General features: G+C 38.2%; 1 protein-coding gene across 7 annotated transcripts in view; it reads right to left on the bottom strand.

The window, feature by feature from the left end:
* The window catches only part of GRID2 (glutamate ionotropic receptor delta type subunit 2), a 651,664-nt gene that overhangs the window by 116,449 nt on the left and 508,144 nt on the right, over positions 1–27,071 (bottom strand). For all 7 annotated transcript variants that reach the window (XR_011903406.1, XR_011903404.1, XR_011903405.1 and 4 more), the window contains 3 exons: positions 17,808–17,909; positions 8,488–8,685; positions 2,275–2,587 (listed from right to left, as the gene is read on the bottom strand). Coding sequence is in view for 4 of the 7 variants with exons in the window: in XM_072334995.1 (XP_072191096.1) it covers positions 2,275–2,587; positions 8,488–8,685; positions 17,808–17,909 (613 nt within the window). In the remaining 3 variants the exon portion in view is untranslated. The remainder of the gene's footprint in view (positions 1–2,274; positions 2,588–8,487; positions 8,686–17,807; positions 17,910–27,071) is intronic.

Here is a 27,071-nt window from a genome sequence, read left to right on the forward strand (position 1 = left end):
TGCCTTTGTTGAATCTCATGAGGTTTTTGCCCATCTCTCCATCCTGTCCATATATTTTTGAATGGTAGCACAGCACTCATGGCTATCAGCCACTCATCCCAGCAAACTTCTGAGGAGGCACTCTGTTCCTTCATCCAGATAATTGTCAAAGATTTTAAACAAGACCTGACTCAATACTGAACGCTGGCACACCCTGCTAGCTACAGGTCTCCTACTATTCTGTACTCCTGAGTAATAAGCCTCTGAGATCTCCCATTCAGCTACTTCTCAGTCCACATTTATCCAAACCCTTCTTGAGTCTGTCTATGAAAATGTCACAGGAGACAGTGTTGAAAGCCTTGCCACAATCAAAGGAGACAACACCCGCTCTTCTCCCCTCACCTATCCAGATGGTCATTCCAGTTTAGAAGGCTATCAGATTGGCTAAGCATGATTTTCCCTTAGCAAATCCATGCTGACCATTCCTGATCACCTTCTTTTCCTGTCATCTTGCTTAAAGATGACACTGGGTATGATGTGCTCCATCATCTTTTCAGAGATGTTAGTGAGGCTGATTGGCCTGATTCAAATCCAAATCTCATGATCCTTACTATAGAGAACAGACAAAGATCTACTTGAGGAAATTCTTTTTCTCTACACTCATTTTACTGGTGGTTCCAAAAGCCCTTTTCTATATATGCTGAGCATCTGTCAAAGCCCTGAAAGCTAACACCCTGTAACCATGACTTGGGAAACTTTGGGGCACTGGACAATACATATTGACTTGCTTAGAACTAAGGCAAGCAATTCAAGGTGTATAATTAAACTAGCTTTGCCTCCATTCAAAACACAGCTGAGCAGTTTCCTAGGAAACTTTTAGGGAACAATGATGTTGGGAGCACAGCAGAAGTGCTAAGGCTAATGCCAAACAATACATGTATGTAAAATCACATTCATGCAGTAAAGAAACTAATTCACAGGTTTTAACCTAAAAGGCAGACAGATATAATGAGTCTAGTTCTTTAACAGACCAACTGATCTCTCACAGTTGGATTCCCTAACCAGCTACACTGGGAATATTTTGGACAGAAAGAAAACTTTAAAATCCACCCACATACATTCAAAAAATTATTGTAGCACTAAACTGGCTCTGAAGTCACCACACCAAACAAACATGAAACAATATCTGCAGCTTTGCTTGGTTGGCCATCACTGCTAACTGCAAATGGTAATTTCAAAATTATTCTCTCTAGGTTGATGTGTTTAAAAACATACATCTAGGGAGCATTCACAAATGCAGCTTTTATTCTTTTCTAGGTGATGGCGTTGCTTGTTGATTTCCCCCTAACAGAAGTTTCAGACAACATTCACGTACATCTTCAATTGTCATGAATTTCATCTGATTTTTCTAATAGGTAATAAAGTAATTTGTAATTACCTTATTGAATAAATACTTTTACCTATTGTGTTGCATCTGAAATCTGTGAGCTTTGAGGTGGTAGTGGCCATGGTTCTTTGCAGATTAGGTGCCCCATAAAATTACAAGGAGATGTACCTGTAGTGCTGGTACAGACTGACAGATAATTATGAGCATAATTACCAGGAGGCATTTGTTTTATTTTGTTGTCAGGTGTTATTACCTAAGCCATCTTACATGAAGCAGTATATTCTTATTCTACTTTGCATTATCACTCTGATTTGTAGATAAGAATTTTAAGAAGTATATACCAAGCCAAGGTCTGCCATCCTTGATGTTTTTGGGATACATGATTAAATCTCTGCAGAAGAGATGGACTGTGAAAGTCTTGGTAATATAAACCAGACTGGGCCACACTAGATGCTGCAGGAAAGGAAGGAAGAATCCAGGAAGACCAGAGTATCTTGGCTGAGTCTAAGAGTTATATGGGGAAAACTGAGGTAAAGCAGGATAGTATTAGACACAGTAAGATCACTTAGCACTGGTGACTGGTATAAAGTTAGTTCAAAAGCCAAACCCTGACATTTTCAGACTTCTTTGGAACATAGCACTTACTTACACTAAGGATGAATAGCTTTTGAGTATGTGATGAGAAATACTCTTTTCAAGCTCTAGAAACCCTCCTTCTCTAACTAGACAACTACAAATAGAAAACAATCTAGCATGAAGCGCTTAAAAAACTTCTCATGGTTTGCACACTAGGCTGCTGCATGCTTTAGAAAACTCACAGCACATGGCTCACCAGTGCTCCTAGTCCCTCACAGAGGATGGCAACAGGAGACACACAGCAGTCATCTCAGTTTCCCTCTGTCTCTTACCTTGTTGCACAAAAGATCCATACACGAACCACATGGAGTTGTAGAGTGTTGTGGAGGTCATAGATCCCATCTGAAGGCGAGGAGGGTTGAGCCAATTCAAGAGGTAGACCAACAGCCCTACTAGCAGCACTGTACCAGCTATGCATGCCCACAGGGAGAGGTCAAATGGTGCCAAACAGGCAAACATGTCCACTGTCTTCTCTGCTTTCCGAAGTAGTACACCCACCGAGTAGTCCATATAACGTGTTGTGAAGTCCACCACATTTTCTCTGTCGGGGGTGATGGTTAAGGCAGAGATCCCTATGTCAGCTCTCTGAGGAAAGAAGAGAGAATACTATGCGTCAACGGGAGGTACAGAAAAGATCTTTGCTCCTCCTTGATCTGCAGCAGCTAAACTTAGTACAAAATAGCAGATGCTAATGTTTTAGGCTCAATATACATAAACTCAGAAATGTGAGTAAGAAATGTGAGCAGCAGAACAGCCATACAACCTCTGTTAGCTTCCATGAACAAACTTTGCTTGGTGGACTGAGACACCTTAGCTTTTCAAGTTATTATTTTCCAAGAAGTAAAAACACTTTCAATGTAGATAATAGCTCAAGGAAACCTACTTCTGGTCATTCTTCTTGGACTATTGATGCCATCATTGTTGCTGTGGCTTTATGCACAGCATTTATGATTAGAGGAAATGTGCTCCTGACAGAGCAGTATGATTTCCAACTCTTTGTTGATACGATGCTCATGATAAAGGGCTGCTGAGTGATGAAGGGATTCTTATCTTATATGACCTGGGGTGTTTGGGGTACTCGATATTCTGAACAATGTCAACCTCGGTGACAGCACACAAAGCGCAGAATGGCAGGTAGCACACACAGATCCTTCTCTGCTAGGTCCTCTGTATGCTACTGATTTGTGCCTTTTTTTTTTTTTCTTTTTTTTTTTTCTTTTTTCTTTTTCCCTCTTTTTGTAATTTAAAGAGCTCACTTCACTTGAGGAGGAGATGAATAATATGTTTTGATCCAATCAACTTATTCCACATCATGTCTGGGCATTAGGTCTCCAGAGGCAGCAGGCAAAACTACAGCAGCTGCTGTTTTCCTTTATATAGATACAATTTGAACTGCAGTGAAAGCAGACACGGTAACACCGTTTAAAAAAGCCCCCAAAGTGAAGAAAGACACTGTTAATTTTAGATATTTTCAGACAAAAAAAGAGTATTTAAAATACCTAGAGATGCTACCAGTTTGATTTAATTCATTTCTGATCTGCTTAAAGCAGTGTGTGGTCTTTTGGAAGGGGGTGAAGAGAGTACAAATGCATCAAAGTATCAGTACCGAGTAAATTTTATTAACCGTGTTGAATTTCTTTCTCCTTGTCCAAAGGCAGAGATTAGCAGCTCCTAAGAAATGTGAAACATTAAGTGACAAATTATGGAGCTGAAACTGATTAGAATCAAATTTGCAAATCATCTGCAAAATACCATCTGTGAGACACTCTGTTGCCCACGGTACAGACATACATTTAATCACAGTGCACTGAAGTCTTTGGTTTACACGATGTGCTTCATATTAATTTTCGTTGTCTTGAGAAACAGCACCAAGTAGCTGAGGGCCTGATGATTTAAGCAATAAAGCACTTGAAAATACTGGCCTGTTTATAAATCATGAACAAGATCCTCATCTTTAATTTGTAGTTTAGGTTTCATAGCATCTTAAATGAAGCTATGTTGATGTGCAAAGCTGAAAGTGTGGCTTTGTAAATTCACTTATAAAATTACAGAACTTTTAGCCAACAAAAGACTTGAGTGATTAATAGTATTTCCCAAGTGTTCTACCCCAGCTGCACTGAGCAACATGTAAAGCAGACATCATGCACAATGTTTTCCACAGTAGTGAACAGAACTGCACTTTCAAAATAATTTCTAAATCTGAAAGTCCAGAGCTCTGTACCAATTACTGTCATGCACAACAATAATCATATTTAGTGTATAAGGCTATTTTTTTTCCTGAATGTGTCTTAAAACATGAAGTGGATTATGGGATGACATACTGAACCACCAAGTGATGGATCTTGCTGTTTAACTTAATGTACCAATGAAATACTTCCATGCTGCGCTAGATCATTGCAAAGTTGTATTCAAGTTGTACATGGAAGATTTGTAAAGATCATTCAAAGAAAACCAATATAAAGACAAGGAAAAGAAAAGGAGCATATTTCTCCATGAAATACAATGAAGGGCACAGTGTGTGATATTTATGGAAACACTGCTTCTATTTCACATCCCTGAGGAGCAGTCTTTCACATTCCATAACATTACAGTTCTACTCTGGATATCAGCCAGCTACGAGAAAGGAGAAATACTGTCCTAATGAAAATGTTGCATTTTCTTTGTGATACGGCAGCAGCGATCATGTTTTAGTTATGTCTTGATCTAAAAAATTGCTAGCAATGTAGAAAATGAAAAGGAGAGGGAGAAGTCCAGACTTCCCAGTACTCCCCCCGTTTATCCATTTTTCCATAAAATAAAGGTCACTCTGAACTACGACAACTCATGTTCCTAACTTACAAAATCAAATCATGAGCACCAGATTAGTAGAAAACTGTACATTTAGCACAGAACTAGGCTTAAGCTTCACTCAGCAGCTGATCCACTGAAGGTGAGCATTCCTAATTATGTACAGAATCTGTCACCATGTATTAAATTGGAAGATGGAAAAAATTAAATGCTTGTCATTAACACGTCAAATTGGATCAGAGAAGACATCAGTTTGAAGGATTCAAGGTTCACTTAGCGCTTCTGAGAGAGAAAAGCAAACGCATATGATTATGTCAATATTTAGATATAAAGCTGCCAATCTGAATTATAAACATGTAAAATTCTCTACTCAGTTTTCGCAGTGCCAAAATCAACCATTGGCATCTTAGAAGTCTGTTTTAGCATATTTTGGATTAATGAAACTGTGAATCCTGAGATCAGTTCCCTGGAAAACAGTAGAGGGCATTATTTTTCTTTAGGTGACCATAACCAGGATCAGAAAATCCAAAATAAAGGAACAAATAAATAGGCCTGAAAGTTTTGCTACCTGTCACAAACTCAGCTCATCAGAAATGGTTTGAAATCCTTCTGTTCTATTGCTTAAAAATGTATGCCTTATATACATGTAAAGTGATCTTAAGATGATTTATGTGGTACATGACCAAGAACAGGGGGAATACACATATTCGTTTTAAATTCCTCCATGAGGATTTTTTTGTCCATCCATTTTTAACTTTGAACCAAGTTGCACTGAGTGTTGGAAGGAACAAGCCACAGCTCCATGTGCCACACAGTCCTTAACACAGACACATAAAAATTAATTGCAGATACAGCTTTACTCAAAGTAACAAACCTGCAAAAATAATTCTCTTTTTCCTCAACTGTTGTGTTATACGTTACCTTCTCATGTTGGCTTTCCTGTATGCTTTCTGCATTCCTACACTGTTCCTCTTAGGAAGATGCACTTGAGAAAAGAGCCTTATAGAGCATTCTATTGCTGGTAGTTTGTTTCAGAAGTGCCTGGGCATGTATTTAGCTTTCAATTTCTGACAGATCTAAGCAGAATTGTTTGTATGCCATTTGCTTCCTGATGGCTCATCAGAAAAAAAGTCATGGCATGGCACAATGTGGGAAACTGGCTTATAAATGTAAATATCACTCACATGTCCAGAACAACACTAGAAAGTCTACTGTCCTCTCCCAGAAGAGCCTTTTGCTGCCTCCTTTGCTTGTCATGCAGGCTTGTCTCTCTGGTAACTTGGCCTTAAGGATAACCCAAAGGAAGCACTGCAAAACTGTATCTCGTGGCAAAAGAAAGACGTGCAGTAAAGCATCACTTCCCCAAGATAGGCTTTAGCCTCTCTGATGAACACTGCCGCTCTCCTAAATAATCCTGTCTGTAAGCCGAAGCTCTGTGGGATACACTAACAGACCCAGTTTGCATCACATTACAGTCAGTTTATTTTGAAAGAAGGTGTTTGCAGGAAGGATATACCTAATGTGAACTGGGTGGAAATATGAAGAAGAGGAAGAGTGGGTTCCCTACTCAAATTAAAGTCTAGTTGCACCAAAATGCAGATTCCAGCTATTTCAGCAGCCACTGGGTACAGGAACATCTTGTCCTTGGAGCAGGAACAGTGAACTTGGCAGAAGCTAAGCTCCACAAGGCGCGAGGGCTTCGGGCACGTGTTTGCAGCTCAGGGCTTCCATCCCACATGGGTGTAAATGAGAGCAGCTCAAACCTGCTCTCACAGGTACTGGGATCTGTACAAGAGCCTGCTGCACGTTGATTCCAATTAACGCAGATCGCATCTGTTGATCCTTAACACAGAAATTATGCACTTGCTGCAGCAATTACCATTTTGTCTGACCCTTTTCCTGCAGAGGGCACAGATATCTTCTGAAGGCGATGCACTCACAAAGAGGAGACAACAATTTTCCACTGCGCTTGAGCAGGACTTGTCTTTTGTTAGAAATGCACTGTTTCCAACTCATTTCTGGCTTACCCATTACCAGGCAAAAAGCACTCCCCCTGTTTCTGGATTTCTTCCACACACTGGCAAGACTATCGTGTAATACTTGATTGGGAAAATAAGGAAAACACTGTGTTTTAAACAGGTTAGGTCTTTAATTTAAAACTATTCTTTGCTCCTTTGCTTCCCCTCGCAGAGTTGCCAGAAAGAGATGTGAGTTCTGGGAGAAGAACTCAGTTTGCAGTAAATAAAAAAGCAGCCTTCATGAACAGCTTGCACTTGGTAAGGGGTAGATACACACTGGCTGCTCGCCCAGAGGTTCTCTTGTGCCTCAAGAGGGACAGAAAAAGTGGAAAATAGAACCTTTTCTGTTAATTATATGAGGGGCAAGGAAGATGCTAAAAAAATGATATTGAGGAAAAATAAGCTTTACATTCCAAGCGCAGCTCTGTTAATACTTCCAGCGTTCTAATTGTACAGAAAGATTTCACAACCATTAATTATTTTCATTTAAAGCAAAATAACAGCAGACTGGCAAATCAATTCCACCTGTGATATGTATTTCCAGATCTAGCGGTTACTGCCTTGAGAGTGTTAGTTGGATTTATGTGAATCTGTGGCTAGTACAGGGAAAATAATGCCATAGATATTTTTTAGTAGAACAATCAGATCATCCTGCAGTGATGCTGCTGCTGGGCTTGTGGAAGTCTCCCTTGCAGAGCTGTAGTCCTGGCTGCTGAGGAGAGCCTAGCTCCTTTCTGGGCCTGACCAACTAGAAGGGTGGAGGAATTCCTCCCTGGATGGGCTTGGAGAAGAGAAAGCATACTTGGTTTGTGGAAGGTCTTGAGCTTCATCTCCTTCTTTAAGTACCTGCATAATTTGGTGATACCTTGATCTTAAGGCACTCAAAACTTGCAGGTTTCATCTCTGGTCTGGATGAAGCTATGTGATCTCTAGTAGCAGCTGCTTATGAGTGCTTCAGGTAAGGAGGCTGTCATGCAATAACTAGTACTGGGTGGAATCTCCCTTTTCTCCTTTGCTGCGACATGTCAAAGATGCCTGATCAGCAGGATGTTGATGCCCCCATGTGTTCAGAGAAGGGTGACAGAGGAAGGGTGTCTCTGGGCAGGCTCTAGTGCAGTTCAGCAGTCTCTCTTGTATTCCCATTGGTTGTCCTCTGCTGGAATGCATCTAAGAAAGCTTGAGGGTTTGGAATGCTGGCTAGACCTTGACCTCAAACTAGTAACAATTAATTATTTACAGGATTGAGAATACATTATTTTTGTTTCATATCTATATAAGATATGTTGCAAAGCTGTTTTGCATTTGTATTCAGTGGTTTTCTAAGTGCTAATTAATTGTGTAACGTATCACTAATTGCAATGTGAACTTCCTTTAGAACAACCTCTTCCACTTATTTGTGTCAGGTTTTGCCACAAAAATTAGGAAACTGTGCACCCCATTATTTGGCAGCATTCAGATTTCATACTGCTATACTTAAAAGAAAAAAAGATACTGCTGCCACCTAGGTAGGCTTTTCTTTATTGCCTGATGTACAGGGTGCGCTATCAGATGCTCTTTTCACATATAATGCAGATGTAACCAAGGATTCAGTAACCAAGGCTACCAGCTGATGAAAACATAATATAACATGTATTACTTAGATTTAAGAAACATTATTAAATAATGTATTAACAACCTTACCTTAAATACTAGTTCTCCTATCAGCCCATTCCATGACCCGTCGTCCTGAGGACTCCCGTACTTGTGATCTGGCGCAACATAAATCTCATACTTAAAGCCAAGGTAATTGGCCAAAGCTTCCAGGACATCTATTGAGAAGCCCTGATACTTCTTTGGTTTTCCCAGAACATTCTCAGACACCATGACAAAGGGCTCTTCCTGAACAGAAAATAAATGGAATGACTGTTAGTGAAGTAAGGGCTCATTCCACTGAGGTGCCTTTCTTTCTTAAAGGAGAAAGTAATCATTTAAACTATATACAACATTTTCCAATAAAAGAGTATCAGGGCCTCTTGCAAAATGATATTTTAGGTTTTTACTTCAATAAAACTACCTCAAACTCCAGGTAAGAAACTTATCTTTGATGCATTTTTAAAGTAAATTTCTTGTGACATGGTAACATGGATGCTTTTCAGCAATGCCTTCTGTCTGTACTTATGCTCAGCATGACAGACATACACTCATATGTCTGTCCATAAATATGAAGGATTCTGCCATACTGCTGCTTCACACCAACTGGGTAAACACTGTATCTGACAAATGTGACTATTAATTCATGCTGTAAGGAATAAAAACAGAGCAAAACATGCCAAGCTCCAGCAACAGACATTCTCTTTCCAGTATTTCTCTCGTCCTTCTACTATTTTGCAGATGTTGATATAAACTGGATGACTTGCTGCTTTTCAATTCCAGGCATCCATTTGTTTAGCTCAGGGAGAAACAGGAGAAGATTTGAGTTTCTCTAAGGATAATGGGTTAATAATCATCTAAATGACAAAAAAGAAAGTCTTTAACTTTATAAGAAGGTAGATTAGATTATCAGATTGCCTTTTCTCTAAGATCAACCATCTCTTCCTTATTAAAAAAGTAATCTTTCTGATACTGTTCCCAGAAAGAGATGGTTATGGCTAAGTTCTAATCCCTTCCCCAGCTCCTCACTCTTCTTTCTTACCCTTATTCTTCCATTACCCTTAGAATCTCACAAAAATAAAACATACACTTGCAGTAGTGGATGGGTCACACACGGCTTATTTTAATTATCTCTGTGACTATTCCCCATCATTCTCTCCCCCTCTTTGTTACTCATATGCATACAGGAGGAAAGGGTTGATATTATCCCCAGTGCTTGTGGCCTGAGCTCTAGCTAAATTTCAACAGGAGATTTTGTCACTTCTAACGATGTTCTTACTTTCTTATAATGTCACAACTATCAGAGAAGAAAGGTAGGATAGAGGTACTTGAAGTAAGAACAGGTTGTACTTAAATGCTCAAATTAATAGTCATGTGAATTGCCACACAGAGCAAATACTGTCACTAAAACCAGTGAGCAACTGGACTTCAGTGGCAGCATGCTCTCTGTGCTTTCAGGCAAAGCAAAAAAAAAAAAAACCAAATAAAAACAACAACAAAAGAACACACACACAAACACACACACAAAAAAACCAAAACAACAACAAACCAAAACCAAACAAACAAACAAAACATCCCATAAAGGCTAGAGGCAAGATTACAGCAATGCGACATAAAAGGGAGGCATGGGCAAAGGAAAAATGACACCAGATTTCAAGCAATCAAAAACTCTTCTGTCCATTAATCCATTAGGGCTATAAAATTTTTAAAGAAAGAAGCTATATCTCGTGACTCAGCGTAAGAGCATGAAACGCGTTACAACTGGTATCATTTAAGAACTAGCTCCCTTCTTGTGGGCTGAGCCATGATACACTGTTCTGTTATACTTGCTCACTTGTAGGAGTCTGATGCTTTTTCTGATGTTTAAAAAAAAAACAAAAAGCCAGTACATACTTTAAAAATGAAAAAGCTAAAGCAAAATAAACTGCTGGGGATTATTCTCCTGCTAGTCCAAATCCTCTTTTCTCCTTACTATGGTGAGAAAAACTTCCTAGCTGGGAAGCCATACATACAGAAATTATTAAGTTAGTGAATAAAAATCTACTTTCTACTCAGATCAGAGAAAATGGTCTCTGCTGGGATTTACTATGCATATCGGTGCTCAACTCAAAGCTCAGATAGATGGCCTCATGTGCTTCTACCATGTTTGGAAGCCAGTTTCAAAATTAGGTTATTATAGGGGTAGTTAGAACTCATAAAGCATATGAAAATGACCTCTGTGTCTACTCATAAGAAATTTGTGAATGCACTCTGATGTAATACTTTAATTCTGACAGTCTGTATTCATTAAATGGAACTCTATGTTCATTACTTCTTCCCTTCTCTAGCAAAAGTCAGAAGAGAAAGGGGGATAAAAAAAACAAACAAACAACAAAGCAAGAAATGAAGCCTGGTTGTGAGACTGTCCATCTGTTCTCAGCGCTGATTCTAGGAGCAACGAACATTAAATGACTCATGAAGCCCAAGCACAGCTCTGTAGTCACACGGAGTGAATAAGCTCTGTGAGACTCAAGAACTTCTATTGTGTGCAAATGCTAAGAAACCGCTCCCAAAAGTGAAATACAGCGTAATTATTGGATTTCTCAGTCTCTTTTCAGTGGCTACTGGATGACAAAGCAGAGTAGTCAGTCAGGTAGAACTTACAAGAAACAATACCAAGATTGACTAGACTTTGACTTAAAAACCATAACCAAAATATTTTTAGACACAGGATGGTTTTGTCTGGTCTTCTTATTCTTCACAATTACTTTTCCCTCAACTCATAAAAGAATAACTCCCCACTTTTAATTATTAGCTATTTGGCATTTCTTCCCCCAGAAGATTTCACTGAAATAATAAGCCCCAAATACTTAATTCCTTCAACAGCTTTACTGACCGCTGTTTTGGGGATTGTATTTGGCTAGGAACTGTGCAGCAGCTTGTTATTTTTAATTGAACAGCAATGTACATTACTTCACATTAGAATCAATGACCAAAATTTAATTGAAACATTTAATTCTCTCATTACAGAAATTCTCCCACTAGCAATGGTTATAAAAGTCGCTGAAAAACATAACACAATCCCCACCCCTTGATAGCATTAAAACAAGGTGAAAGTTTCAAGCCTCATGTAATGAAAGTATTATTTTCATTCAGTATCCCATTTTGCCAATGGGCTCTGTCACAATATTGGCAATAAATGCACCATTCTTGGATCCTTTGATTTTCCAAAACAAAACAAACAAAAAACCCTAGAAAAATCAATTGCGCTAAGAGACAAAGTCCCTTTGTCTACAACTGAAATCTAGTTTGCATCCTAGAAGCTGAAGAGGAAGACTGTTTAAATTTGGCCTTCACTTGTCCCTGTCTTCACCAACAGACTTCGCATCACGTCTTTTAATGACAGTTTTATTACGATCTTTGATGAGACATGAGTTAATTCAATCTAGTAAATAAACAGCACATTAAATGTTTGGGGTTTTTTTTTTCCTTTTTCTAAATTCAAACTGTGGATTCTGGATTTACCTCATTGTTGGGACTAGACAAATTTCAAAATGTTAGCCACCTCGCCCTCCCCCCAGTATCTCCTATTGCTTTGCAAAAGGACTAAGTTTTCTTTCAAAGCCATCTATAGCAATGGTCTGTCAGGATGCAGACAAGCTCTGTGTATTGATTTTAATTCAAAATAACTTAATGCACCTAATAGTTCTTTCTGAACCATTACAGTTATATGATACAAATATGGACTGAGGCTGGAATCGATTTGAGTGCTTTAGATTATGTCCAAACAGCACAATGCTAGCGTTAACACAACTAGCTCAGATACATGAATTAGCAAAAGTGTTGTATAGGTGTATTAACTGGCTGGGAGCTACATTAGTCACAGGGAGAAGTATATGTGAGAGCTTCTGTCTACAATACATTCCTGTAATAGTTCATGACATTACACTGTCATACAGTTCACCCCCTTTTCTGTCTCGCATAGATTGCCCAGATAATTGTAATCATCGCAAGAACCTCTTTATGCTTAAAAACCAAATTTCCTGGCATTCTGTTAACTATGAGAATTGCCCCAGACTGCAAATGTACCCAGTGGAACAGATGGAGTGAGGGTCAATGAAAAGGTAGGTAAGTGCTAAAGAGCCTTTGAGGTAGTCCAGGACATACAGATAAATTAGGCTGGCCCTACCATGTCACACACTGCTCCTACCTTGCTGTCAAACTGTCATCCAGCCAGGCCCCAGAGCATTTCATTTGCTTGATACATGCCTCATCTAGTGTACAACACCTGCTACTTCATAAAAATGAATTTCAAATATTAATTAAAGAATAAAAAGGGCTGGGCTCTCTAGCAATCTCTGAAATAAAAGTTTACAATACTGATGGAAAGCAGTAGGCACGTACAGCACGAATAACTGCACCATTTATGACCTACCTGTTTTAACAGAAGCTAGTTAGCTCTAAGAGATGCAAATCAGCTATTAAACATCACCTTTGCCTAGTCAGATACCAGGTTCAGTTTGGATCTTGCACAGGCGTGGTAGGAGGATGAGGAATGGACGGGTTCTGCTTTCATTAAGGGATACCAGTTTCTGTTGTTATATTTATTAATCATCATAACTATGAATATTTTCACAAAACCCCACTGGAGTACACTGCCATGTATAATGACAATGAAAAATTCAGAGTGATCAAGTCATTTTCAAACAGAAACCCAAAACCACGTGCAAAAGGTTGGAGATGGGAAAAAATCTAACAGAAGGATTTTTGGGACCAGTCTATACCGATTATAAATCTCTGGGAAAGCAAGTTATACCTAACCAAAGCAGACCGCCCTGATGATTGTTTGTATGCTGATCACAGTACTGAGTTATCAACACTGATCGATTAAAAGGGAGTGGCTGAAACAGCTCCTGTTCCCAATTTCTCTGTGGTAAAGAAACTCTAAACAGAGCTGGCAAGCCTCAGAAAAGAGATGGGCAGGGCAGATGTCTGAGGGCAGGAGGCAATTTAGGAATCTTATTTTCTTCTATCTCTGTGAGAAAGTAATGCACAAATGCCACTCCTTTTCTCTGCCTTGTTGCATTAATGGTGCTGCTTTCAATGCAATCCTATTAAAACACTCAGTGTTCTGATTTAGCACCAGATATATTAAATACACTGATCTGCCATGTAGAAAGGGCATGCTGTTTGCAGAGAGAAGTTGTGTTAAGCTGAAGTCCAGCCTTAGCTTTGCAAATTGGAAGCCTGCCCTGTGCAAAGACGTAGGAGAAAGTCAGTCTCATCAGTAAGTAATACGGAATGATTGCTTTTGAGTCAAAAAATTAAAAGTTACTATGAAAAATAGTAAATAATGTGCGTAATTATATCACGCGTCATCGCTCCTGATGTTTTCATTCATTTATCGATTAAATGAACACATCTACCACTGTTGCTATAATTAACTACCGTTTCACTGAATGTTTTTCATCGTGTCTTTGTCTATCAGAGAACCATTTTTTCCAGCTTTCTTCCACAGGTGGATACGGGTAACAAAGAGGAAAAGAAATCACAAGGCATGGGGAAGTGTTGCTGCCTAGAAAATCATGCATTTATTTTTTTTTAAAATTATCAATGACATAATCTAAAAGTAGGGATTTTGAAATATTTGAATTATAGCATGTAAGGTATATATCAAACATTACCAAAGTTACAACATCTAGAGATTTTCAAAAAGACTACAGAAACTACGTTATGTACTACTTTCCTGCCATTCAAACTCACAGGCATAAATGGCCAAAGAAGAATTTATCCCTTGTAAATTGAAAAGTAAAATATGTTTTTAGCTAAGAAAATACTACCACTGACAGATATGGTCAAGTAATATTTTTAATGTTCACTATAATGCATAGTCCTCCAATACATCAATAATGTTGATAATTTAGTAGAACGCATGCCTTAATTCACTTAAGAACAAAATTAACACAGTCTAACAGAATGAAGAAGGTTCATGGAAGAGCACAGGATTAATCTGTGAGAGAGATACACAAGAAATGTGTACAAAAATCGCTAACAAAAAATAGAGAGAAAATAGCATAAATGGCATTACTCTACTGTAAAATAAATACATATTTTCTGAGGTATCTCACATATAATCTTTGCTGCAGTTCATCTACAGTCATTCACTGATGCATTTGTCCTGCCATTTTTTAATCCTTCATTGCTTCTCATTTTTTGTTCCTCTGATTATGCATACTCTTTCTTATTTCATCTCTTTCATGCCTTTTTTATCCTCTTATCATTCTGAAAGCTACCCCGGCTTCCTTTAAAGAACTTTTGTCACTATATTCAAGGCGGAGTTGGAGGTCAATTCCCAAAGACAGCCTCAGCTTTTAGAACTAGGACTTAGCCCTATCTCTTTTCTCCGCCCAAGTCGGAAGTTCAGTAGACAAAAGGTTCTGAAGATGCAGACCTCCTGCCAGCTCATGTTCATAAAGATAATGTCCACTTCCCTGTTTGTTTCTTACATAATCACTTTAACAAACAGTCATGCACTTAATGCCAGTGTTTGAGAATTAACCTATTCCACATTTTCCCAGGTGTCGCTGATGCATTTTTATTATTTAATTTTCCTACGTTTGCCTACACCTCTACCAGCCTTCTCATTTCCCACAGTGCCTGACTGGAGCCAAGGATCACCAATATGTCTCTAGCCCATCTGACTCTCTGCAAGCAATAGCAAGCAAGAGATTCTAGGTGCAGAGATTATGACAAAGGATAATCAAGTGCTGCTTGTCATTATTCTTTCCCTCCTCCTGCCTGCATTTCAGATTAATCTGGATATGAAAATGAATACCTCTGTTTGGTTGCCATACCTTCCATTTAAAAAGTCTCAAATATAGTATTTCACACCTCTAGAAAGTTATGCCTCATGCATTCTCAGGAATAGCACCATAGCTCTATACTTTTCAGCAAATTGTTAACTCTTTAAAACACCAAATTTAAAACTTGCGCCTTTTCAAAGAACCAGACCTTGCTTTGGAAATGTGATTTTGTGAATATCTGTTGGCCTATTCATTGTCAAACAGGCCAAATCTCATTTTGTTGCCGATGGCTTAACATTCATATGAATAATTCATTCATTGCCACAGCGACTAAAATGATGTTAGGAGAATATCTGTTGTATTCTAGCCACCTTTCAATAAAGCTGAACACCTTAAAATGAGGAAGATAAACTGAAATTGCCAAAATGGATATCCAGTTAAATTTGTACTTGGATAATTGTTCATTCAAGATGCTTCCTACTTGGTAAGGGTTATTATTCTGACCTTTCACTGATCTCCACTTCTAAATCTCAGAATACTCTTCAGAAATTCAACAGCAAGTCACTTGAACTTAGAAGGAGCTTGTCAAGCACAAAGTTCAAACTTGGGTTGCACACGAGGAGCCAGTCCAAAACAAAGGAAAATGGTAATCAGACAAAATAAACCTATTCTACAAGTGTAAAAAGGTGCTAACCCAAGTCAAACATTATAAAAGATAGAATTGCGTATACACAGGCAGTATTACAGATCTCCTCAGAATAAAGCACAAAGAACTGTTTCATATTCCTGCTTACAGAAAGGTGAGAATTCATTAAGAAATCCTTTACTTTTAACAGAAACATATTGACTCAACTGAGGAACTCAGAAAAGAATGGAAAAGAAAGGAAGGAAAAACAAACTCACTGCTAAAATAAAGTTGGTAGGTGAAATCCCTCCTCTTCTACTCAGATCAGAGGGAAAACCTACACGTTTTATTTCACATTAAATAAAAAAAACTCAACTTCATTCCTTCAGGGCAGTTGTGAACCTGGAAGAAAACTATACTTTCATCTATTACTAGGGCTTTGATTTACGTCAAATATATACATTGCTCCAAAAGTAACGCATCCTATTTATCGCCATGGAAGCCACAACAGATACAAAGAGCACAATAACACTATTTTATAGAGCACATCCCTGGCTACAAACAACACTTTTTCAACACAATCACCATTAGCTGTGCACTTTTACCAGTGATAACAAGAGAAGGCATGCTCCATTCAGAAAAATCTGCACCAGCGTAGAGACCTCCTGTTTCTGTTGCCATTGCTGAAATGCACCACCTGCCATCTCACTGTGCTCAAATCCACTGTCCACAAATGTTCAGCAAGCATCAAAGAACATCAGCAGGTGCTATTTTTCATCAGGGAGCTATCTGTTGACACACCTTTGCTTCATACACACTTCTATGTCAGACACTTCAGACCAAACTACAATTTGAAAGATGTACTCTATTTCATAAGATAAACAGACTTAAAAGCGATTTTCCTTTGATAATTGCACTAAAATAAATAGGTATTAATGAAATTCCTGTTGATGTCTTTGGTGACCAGATTTTTCTAAGATCCAACGCAAAAACCAAGACAAAGAGAGGCTACAAGTCTAATTTTCAAAACAGAAAAAAACAACTATGAATACATTGCTTGTAGGACTTTGAATTTCCTCACTATCATGTCATCTCAACAAGGACTTCACTTAGTTCCAAATACTATACCAATTTATTAATTCTATTCCAGTAAAAGTAATGTAAATTGTTCCATTATGATAATCTGTGTGAATAAATATGGGAACCCAAAGCAGCATTTAAGTGTGAAGTAATGATATGCTAATGATGTGGGCATCTTAATTCTCAAATCAAAGCAAGATTTACGCACAAATCATCCCCATCTTTCTCCTATACTGCCTTAATTGCACACTCTACATAAAAGTCAGTTTGAAAAAAAATAACTTAGTGCATTTTAACACAGCAGAATTCAGAGTAATAGTGTTTTAAAGCACCACTAATGAAAACTGTCAACAAAACCAAAGCAGAAATGTGATCACATCACATGAGGAGAGGAGCCTGAACTAGTACAGCTCATACACACTGAACTTTGTACATCTGCCTTTTGTCTTTACTGTTCACTTAAAAGCAGTGCAACAATTTGTGTCAGACTGTACTCAGTTTGGCATGGCAATAGTAAGGCTACAAGCAGCTACCCATGAGTTAGGTAACTTTAGCTAACAGAGCATTTGACATTCCTTTATCAGTTCATATGGTTGCATTACCTACCTCAGAATGTGCCTGGGGAAGAAAAACAGGTTATAATGAATTTGGTTCATGCGCTGAGTTGAAATTTACTGATATTTTTTAAAAACTTGGATGAAAATTACTCCCTAGCTCTGGTATTGACCAGCAGAAATGAAGTGCTTGTTCACTGACTATGTTCTTGATAAAAATGGGTAAAATATTGTGACTAATAAAAATCCTTTCAAATTACCCTCTGATAAGAAGACAAGGCAAAAAATATATATTTCTTTTAGTGCAAAATGATGAAGACCTCTGCTTACCAACACGGTCACTACTCGCAGAACCACTCCTCGCATGTTATTCTCCAACTTCCTGTCTGTTAGGGACCCATTCAGACCAGTGATGGGATTCCAGCAGCCAAGCTGAAATAGAAAGTAGAGGTTGTTTCTGTTTTGCCCATGAAACTGCTCATTCCTCTTAGGCACCTTCAAGCAGGAGCACAGGAAATGCACAGAGTACCTACTAGAATCAATGGGACAGAAAGTCAGATAAAGGTTTCCGCATGGATTTAACTCTAAATTCCAAATGAAGCAATTAGGGATATCAGTTAGTGCCTTTAAATACCAGAGTGTAATGGATGACAGCACCCAGTATTTGGAGGAATATGTATTGCTTTTGAAGAACTCAGGGAGGGCTTCTGTATTAATAGAAAATATCTGAAATGTGGTAAGACCGTAAAAAGTACTTCCACCTGACATCCGCTGATACACTAATTAGAGAAATAACAGCAATGATAATTCCAATGTGCTGTCTGCTCCAGCCCATCATTCCTAGTGGAACTCTAACAAAAGCAATTAATCAGATTTTACTAAAACTTACACTACTCATTGGTAATGAAACAGCAATGATTTTTAGCCTGGATAAAGATTCTATTTAAAGATGACTAAGAAAGAGACACATAGGCACACCCAAATGCTGAGAAAGGACTGCAACAGGTAGTGGAGAGGAAGAAATGCAGCTATGAGATGTTTTGCCTCAGTGCTATCATATTTATTGGTTTTCAATGGACAGAAGCTCTCACTCAGGGATATCTCTAAGACCAATGTCATTTTAATCTGAATTTAGTAGATAATGAACTGCGATTTATTTTCTCTGAAAGCACAACTTTACTATATTCTTACATGAAGGTAAATGATTAGTTTGGGTACAGAGAAATTAACCAACTGGCCACTCATCCACTGGTCAGATGTACAAGCGTTACCAGTTCCATTTTTAAAACTCAATGCTAAAAATCATCTGGCCTCTAAAAATACCTACATTAAATTAAAAAATCAGCAGAAGAACAACAGACTTCAGTGGACCTTGGAGCCAGCTTTGCTTCTGCAGTACCTCCTTCACAACATTCCTAGCTATTAACAGTAGTACTGAGGGATCGCTGAATCTCCAGATCCTCAGCCCTCCTCTGCTAAAGGTGTCCAACAGCTTGAGACAGAAAACCTAACTGCTAAAGCATGTTACCAGTAATTGTGCACAGTGAACGTATGTTATGCATACACACAATATACTGTGTGGGATAAATCACTGCCATACTAACTATAAAGTAAAGCCTTCGACAGCCACCTTTTTTTTCTTTTTGTATTAGGAATTTTGACAACAACTTAAAGTTCAGAATAAAAGTACACTGAATTATTTCAGAGATTGTCATTCTTGGTCACATCAAGAGATTAATTAGAACTTGGTTCTAATTAGCATATTCCCAATGTGTTGAAAGTCTAATTACCATGGATACTGTACTGCTTTTGCCAGATTTAAAACTATGAAGTTTCTGAAGAGCCTTCATATCCTTTTGAGGTTAAAGTCCAATTTTAATTATATACATTGATGTGTGCATATTTATATAGAGAAGTTATAATCCTGGAGATTTCTACTTTAAGTTAAAAAACACAATGTAACTGATTGATACAATTTTAGCAGAACACTAAGAAGACACATTTTATTTTCAATTATTGTTCACTTAATTTCCAGTGCACTTGTTCCTTTATGTGGCAGTCATGATGGAGACAAATGCGCAGTACCTTGCCAGCAAAGTTGAAATTGATTTTGAGTGGGAGCTGCTTACTGTTATTAGGCAAATATGAATTGACGACAAGTTAAGCATGTCATTGCAGCTAAAGCAAATGTAAACTTCTGCTGAAACAGCAAGTGAGGGGGGCTGGGGGGAAAGAAGCTGGCGTGAGGCTTCCTCTACAGCTCTACCTTCTCTCTTTGCTGTTTCTGCAAAATTTCTGGTACTGCTTTAGTGTCCTCTTTTTGTTCTGTCTCTGATAGTTGAAATGTGAGACTAGATTCAGTACTAACAGAATCTCACACTAATTCAGGTTGATTTGTGTAGAAGAACGCAGACAACTACTGAGTACAGTACCTGTCTTCATTGTACCACATAAATTTAGCTATTTATACTGCTTTGTACTTCAGATGAAATTTCTATTGTTTTATTAAGTGTTTACTCTACTGCATTCTGAAGTAAAATGATAAAGATGGAAAAGCTGTCGATGTGCCACTACGTTTGCTTTCCAGTTTTCAACTCATCCCACTTCCCAGCTTGTTATCTCTGCTACCATCATTAGTGAGGACTTGCCTCTGCTTTTTTCACTGTCAGAGACAAAACTTTGACCTCCTTTAACAGAGGTGCATCATTATTAGAAATTTTTGCAACTATGAACTACATATATGGAAGGCCCACAATTTGTAATCAATATTAATTAGAATAGCCCAAATCCATATTATATATATTTCCAATTTCCAGGCACAGATTTATACAGAGCACTAAAATCTATAAGGACTCAAAGACAGAGCTCACAGGCAGGTTTTCTCCCCAGCTTCCATGTTCAAACATATAATTCATATATTCCATAAGAAATCTCTCACAAGCATCTTTGAGCTATCACCTTTTTCAGCAGTGTGGCACACAGCTTTAAACTTTGTCAATTAATTGAGAAAAATTCAGTGGACTGGTGTGATCACAGTTGAGAACTGACACATATAATAACTGAAATCAGTGCATGGGTATGAATGCATTACTTGTACACGGTGATGGTCATTGCTTGAGATCTTACGGAATTATTAGTTGAACTAACATAGAAAATATAGCTGAACCAGTTAATCCAGCACCACAGTGCAATCAGCTCTGAACTCAGACTGCATGTATGCAGCAACACTGCAATAGAGTAGAAAATAGACCAGAGAAGCTACAAAGGAAATACAAAACATAAAACATCATTACACATGCAACCAGAATAGATTAGGATGCCAAAACCAGTATCACTCCTTTTCCCTTGGCCTCCTTAAAAACAGGAAACCAAAAAGCTCACAAGATGCTAGTTTCACTAGAAGAAGTCACAGAATCACAGAATTGTAGGGGTTGGAAGGGACCTCTAGAGATCATCGAGTCCAACCCCCTGCCAAAGCAGGTTCCATTAGAGGCTCAAATCGGAGCTGGTAGCCTGTACAAACACCATCCTCCTTGCCTGCAGTACCAGTACACCCTTCAGAAATGGCCTTCTCAGTTTTCACCTAGGACCAACCTGCTGTAGGAAGAGATATTTTCTGAGTTAAAACTGCAGTAGAAGAAATAATTACTAAGAATACCGAGCTCTGTTCCAAAATACAGTAAATTCAAGCAAATAGAAGAGATACCATGCACCTCTTGTGAGACAACATTCAGCTGGGAGATTCTAAATCCCAGGTGTTATGGGAAGACTCAGAAATAGGAGACACAACAGAAATGTCAGAAATAAACCTTTTTATTTATTTATTTATTTATTTTTTTAACCATTGTGTGATGGGTGGATTCAGCATTTACAAAGCTTGCCAGAACACCAGTCTACGCAAAATTCATGTAAGAGAATATGAAGATAGTTTTGCATATAATATGCCTGATGACTCTTGTAATGCTGTACCATGATGGAAAGCACAGCAATAATAGCAGAATAGCACAATCCTAGGCTGCAGCATATGAGGACAAGCCCAAACATAGCAGCCGTGGCTATGGAAACAAAAGAAGGAAAACTACTCACTCTTGGAAGGCCTCAGACAGGAGTGATCTCCAACAAGAGGCCATTGCCTCCACTGCCAACCCTTAAATGAGGCTAGGGAAGGAGGCATGCCCCTTTCAGTTACTTAGGTACATTGCATGCACCTGTGTTCCCCTGGGTTGGCCCTGCCTTCCTATCAGGTGCTCAATCACTGGTTCAGGCTAGGACTTAGCATTTCCAGTACAACTCTGGTCTCAGTTGGGATTTAATATATCCAAGCAACTGTGAAATCAGAGACCAAATCGCAGAAGAAAAGCTGTAAAATACATGTTTTGTTTGTTGTTCAGATGCTGTTAGCAACAAAAAGTTGAGGGAGATGCTCCTTTACCTGTGCAAAGTCCTGCTAGCTTAGCTCCCCAGCAAGCATCCAATGCCTGGTCAACCACATCTGAAAAATGTCTGATGGTCATGGGTTAACCAATGTTCTAGTAATCCTGGGACTGATAAAAAAAACGGTTTTGCTCTCCACAATCATTTCCTAATAAGCCTGGTTAGCTGGAAGGCTGTGTTTAACTTCGCTATAGCTTAGGTAATAGTCAGCAAATAAGTTGTTAGAATCAATAGAAAATACTGTGTTTAACAAATTGTATAATGTATAGCAGCACTTGTAATACCTAAATTCTGTGTAAGGAAGCTATATAATTACTTTTTACTACATGTTTTATTACTTTGTCTTTGACTAGAAGGAATGACTCGCCCCTAGACTCACTCTACTGTTTTCAAGATATGTTAGGAGCATGAGAGCACACAAGTTCAGTTTTAAATTCAGAGCCTCAAGGAACATAACTGCAGCGCTCAAAGTGTTCAGTTTGTTTTATTAACCTATCATAGACAAGTGCAAATGACCTGAGTATGGATTTCTTTCCTCAAAGCCAAAGCACACAATCAAATAACACAGTTAATAAAATGCTTCACTTCAGAGCCTGCCCAAAATTCCTCAGCATTTTGAGTAAAGAAGCTAATGGAAATCTACCTGCTGGTAATGTGCTGTTTGTTTTCCTTCCAGCTTTTGACTTAGCATTTTCTCAAGGCTTCATGCACCCAGACTGGTGCCAGAATTTATAACCAGATGTTTTACAGCACTGACAAATATAGGGAGAAAAAGCATAGACTACATAACTGCTGTCACACTGTACACTCCACTCCTGAAGCACAGCTTAGTGCTTAGACCAAGTTTTCAGAGGAACTCTAATGGTCTGATTTTTGGAAAGCATTGTAAATCACCACATCTCAAAGATAATGAACCATTTCCTTGAGCTAGTGGTGTCATTGAAAGCTTCCTCCCTTTTTTACACCCTTCATCTCTTGCTTGTTTTCCCTATTACTACTTTTCCCTTCATTTGAAACTTGGTGGTTTTAATCCATCATTTCCCACTAGTAATTGTCTTCTTTTTTATTTTTGGAAAACACCTTTTTTCCTTCTCAGGTCCTCTGTGTGAATCCAGTACTCTCCCAGCAGCTCCCTAACCTGCGATTATCTTGCTCTTTCCTGTACTGCAATTACTCTCACAATTTCTCTGTATACTTCCAGCACGCTTTCTTCTTTGCTTTTCTTTCCCTTGATCTTCTCCTATGTTTTCTATGACCTTTTCGGATTGGTAGAGGGACCTAGGTTTTCTCTCGGGTTGATAAAGGGATCTAAGCTTTTTCTTTCTTTCACCTCATCCTGCTTTGACTTATCTTTCAATCACTTTCTGCCCCTTCTTTCTCTTTAGCCTCTGAGTCTCCTCTCCCAGGAAACTTTCCCTCACCTCCTGCTCCTCCACTTGTGTTATGAGGGACACAGGATTTAACTAAATACATTCAAATATGGCTCTGCACCTCTTGCCTTCACCTTTCAAATTATTATCACACCCTTTCCCTGAAATACTTATTTCACTTTTTCCTCAAAGACCCAAACAAGGATATTAAGGGATCAGATGGTGATCTCTTTCCCACTACTTCTGTATTTCAATGAAAGTCAAACACTCAAAAGAGACTCTTCTTTGACCTAGATATCATTCCTTTACTGTTTGGTGGATTGACCATGAATTGCCCAATAAAAGCTCTCCTGGAAAACCCAGTGGTGCCTAGGGATTGCTGTGACACCACACATTCATAGGGAGAGCATCAGTATTTGTTTAGTCTTATAGCACAGCCCATATTACAGAGAAAGCACACGCTTGCAAGCTACTAGCATGTTCGTATGTTTTTTGAATGTTAAAATGACCTTTATAAGGAGGTGGGTTTTGCTTTCTATTTGCTGAAAATTGAGGTAAGAATGCAATGGCTGGCACATTCTAATTTCTGACAGCTGGAATTTTCAGACAACAGCTGTAGCGACGCCAGTAACCACCCAGACATTATCATATAACCTGACTTGGCAGTATATTGCCCAGAAAACACAGTGCACAGGAGGAGATGGGAAGGATTAGAAAACCCAACTTCACTAAAGATAAGATACTAGTCATTAAATCTGACATCTACTTTAACACGTGTTTATTTTTTTTTTATTTATTTTTATTTTTTCCAGTTTTTTTTTTTTTTGCTGCCTGGAGATAATTTTACCACCTCATTATAGTTTATTAGGTGATATAAAGTAACTTAAAATGGCATTACCGCAACCTCCCTCCTCCAAATAAATAGAAAGCATTAATCTTCCTCCAACATATGTCTTCATGCTGCCAGAATAAAATTCATTAATATCACTGTCATAATACACAGAAAGTTTGCTCACTGATGTCTGGATTAATCCAGGGAAATTGAAAATGCCAAATAAGTTCAGCTTTGTGGGCAGTTTAAATACACTCAGTTTGATTTTTAATTGCAAATTACAAATTCTTTCTCATTAAGAATTTTAGAAGTTTGTATGGAAGTCTTTTATCTAAATCATGCAAGTCCTAAATAAAACAAAGAATAAGTAAATAGATTTATAATTGAAGTTTGTGCATTCAGTGCTGGTGCATCCTACATCATTATGAAATCAAAGAGGAAAATACTCAGTACCTTAGACCATGACACATAGGACTTTGTTTAAAAACATTTGATCAAACCTGATCAGCAGCAAACAATGAGAAATACTATTATTCACTGAACTGCATGAATCTCCCTCTCTACTGTAAACAGCAAGATGTGCAATGCACATTTCAGCTTCTCAGCTTTTACTTCAGCTCACTAAGATGCTTTTTGGGGATCTGATTTCTGAGCAAGGGTATGACAAAGTGGAATGTATTTGCACTTTTGCAGGACTCAAAAAATCTGGGGGCAGTGCTCTGTGAATGAATCAAAATTGCAATAGCATAGGACAAACCCAACACTATCTTACTTAGAGAAAAGTGGGTCTACGGAGCAGGATTGTGAATAAGCCTGGTCCAATAAACCACAGAAGGGAATCCTTCAGAGCAGAGCAAATTGGTCAGATATGAACACCTTGCTTCCATAACAGAATGCTGCTGACACTGAGTGACTTGGATATCTATCTCCGGTCTGCATTGCAGTCAGGCTGGTGAGCAGGCATGCTGAGAAGCACCTAGGATTTTTTTCTCTGACAATGAAATACTCCTTTTGAATGTAACTACAGAATTAGTGGTCTGGGAGTCAGTCTGAATAGTGCATCAGTTTTCATTGCTCTCCGAGCAAAAAGAAAGGCTCCATCCCAGGAGCTAAATAATCCTAGCAGTACAGACCTGTGTACTACAGAAATCTGTGCTTGTATTAAAGAAGGCTGACAAAGAGCGACATGTTTAAGTATACACAGGGCCCAGTGAGGTTACAGAACATCCAGACTGTTCTCAGTGGTACCCCCTTTAGCCCTGTTTTTGAAGTATAAAGGAGGTTATGATACCACTGCTTGCATGACGAACTCTACATTCGATTATCTTTTTATATGAAACAAAATGTTATTAATTGTAATTATTTTTTCCAGGTATAACAAATGGAAATCTTCCCTTTCCTTTGGATTTTTATTTTTTTTAATTTTTTTTTTTTTATTTAAAAGATTTTAAATTATGCAATACCTCATCTCTACTTATTCACAAACAGACATATTTGTATATCCAGCTAATCAATGCTCCCCAGGTAGTACTCCTGCATTGGATTCCATGATACACGAAAAACAAGAGTTGCCTTTGCAGGACTTCATAGAATCATAGAATCATAGAATTACTCAGGTTGGAAAAGACCTTGAAGATCATCAAGTCCAACCGCAACCGACTTAGTAAAGCATGGCAAATATTTCTAGAATACACATACCATGCAAATATATGATCTGAAAACCTTGAGGAGAGAACCACCTCATTTTTAAACTTACACTTATCATGTTTGATATTCTATGAAGTTCTTCAGAAGGAGATGTAGAATAAGACATACAAAAACAAAAAAAAATTATCCAAGACAATGATGTACTGGTATGAAAACACTTCTTCCAGCTGCCAAATATGATGCCTCAGAAAGGCTGAAGTTAAATTATACTACTCTTGTTCCAAAGAGTACATGCAACTCACCATCTTATTAGACATATTCACTTTTCATTACCAATGTGAAAGACAAAGGATTAAGTACAGAGGTAGTGTGAGAACATGCACCACTGTCTGCTACAGATGATATACCTATCTTAAAGCATATTTGTACTTGTCTAGAAGGTGTTCAGACTTATGCCTCTTTAAAGAAGTTTGCACTCTGTGCAGCATGGAGAAATTTGTCAGCTCCTCCTTAAATGTAGTACAAAGAAAGATGTGGTCTCCTATTGCTACATCTCCTACTCATACATGCCAGTATGATTCCTAGGGACACGAATGATAAAACTCCTGCTCACGAAGCATCAATGCTGACCAAAAAATAACATAAACACTCTCACACATATAGCTGATGCAGAATAAGGAATTCTTGGAGAACATGAATTCATGGAGAACACGAAACATTAGCCAACTTAACTCATTTCTACTTTTACACATGTGTATCAAAACACTCCTGAAAATGTCTAATGAATGAAGACCTTCGGTGAAAAAGGGAAACCAAAATAAGATGCTATTGGAAAATGGCCTTTGAGTTCCTCACTCTAGAGAAGAAACATGGCAGTGCAACAAGCATAGCACAAGACGGTAAACTGCCTTCCATTGATTCTCCAGGTTTCTGTGATGCTTAAATGAGAAATGCACAGATTAAAACAATCTTTGCTTACACACAGATCAGTACTCCATTCCTAAAATTCAGGATTAATTTTTCCTATTGGCAGAAAAAATAAAGAGGCTTACTAAGTTAGATATGTCACTGGCTTGCTAGCCTGATGCTGACTAGTAAATCAAAGAACATTTGATCACTGCTGTGTTAGAAGACAGTATTCCAGTATAACTCACACTCACAGGATGTGTGACTTATGTCATCAATTTGCAGTACATTATAAACAAAGTATTACAAGTGAAGTATTTGATCATATTTTTTAAAAAACTCGGTGGTAAAGCAGTTTGTGGAGTGGAATTTTCCCCCCACTCTTAATCCAAAGCAACTTTCTTA

The sequence above is a fragment of the Excalfactoria chinensis genome, chromosome 4, assembly GCF_039878825.1.
Source record: "Excalfactoria chinensis isolate bCotChi1 chromosome 4, bCotChi1.hap2, whole genome shotgun sequence".
NCBI lineage: Eukaryota > Metazoa > Chordata > Aves > Galliformes > Phasianidae > Excalfactoria > Excalfactoria chinensis.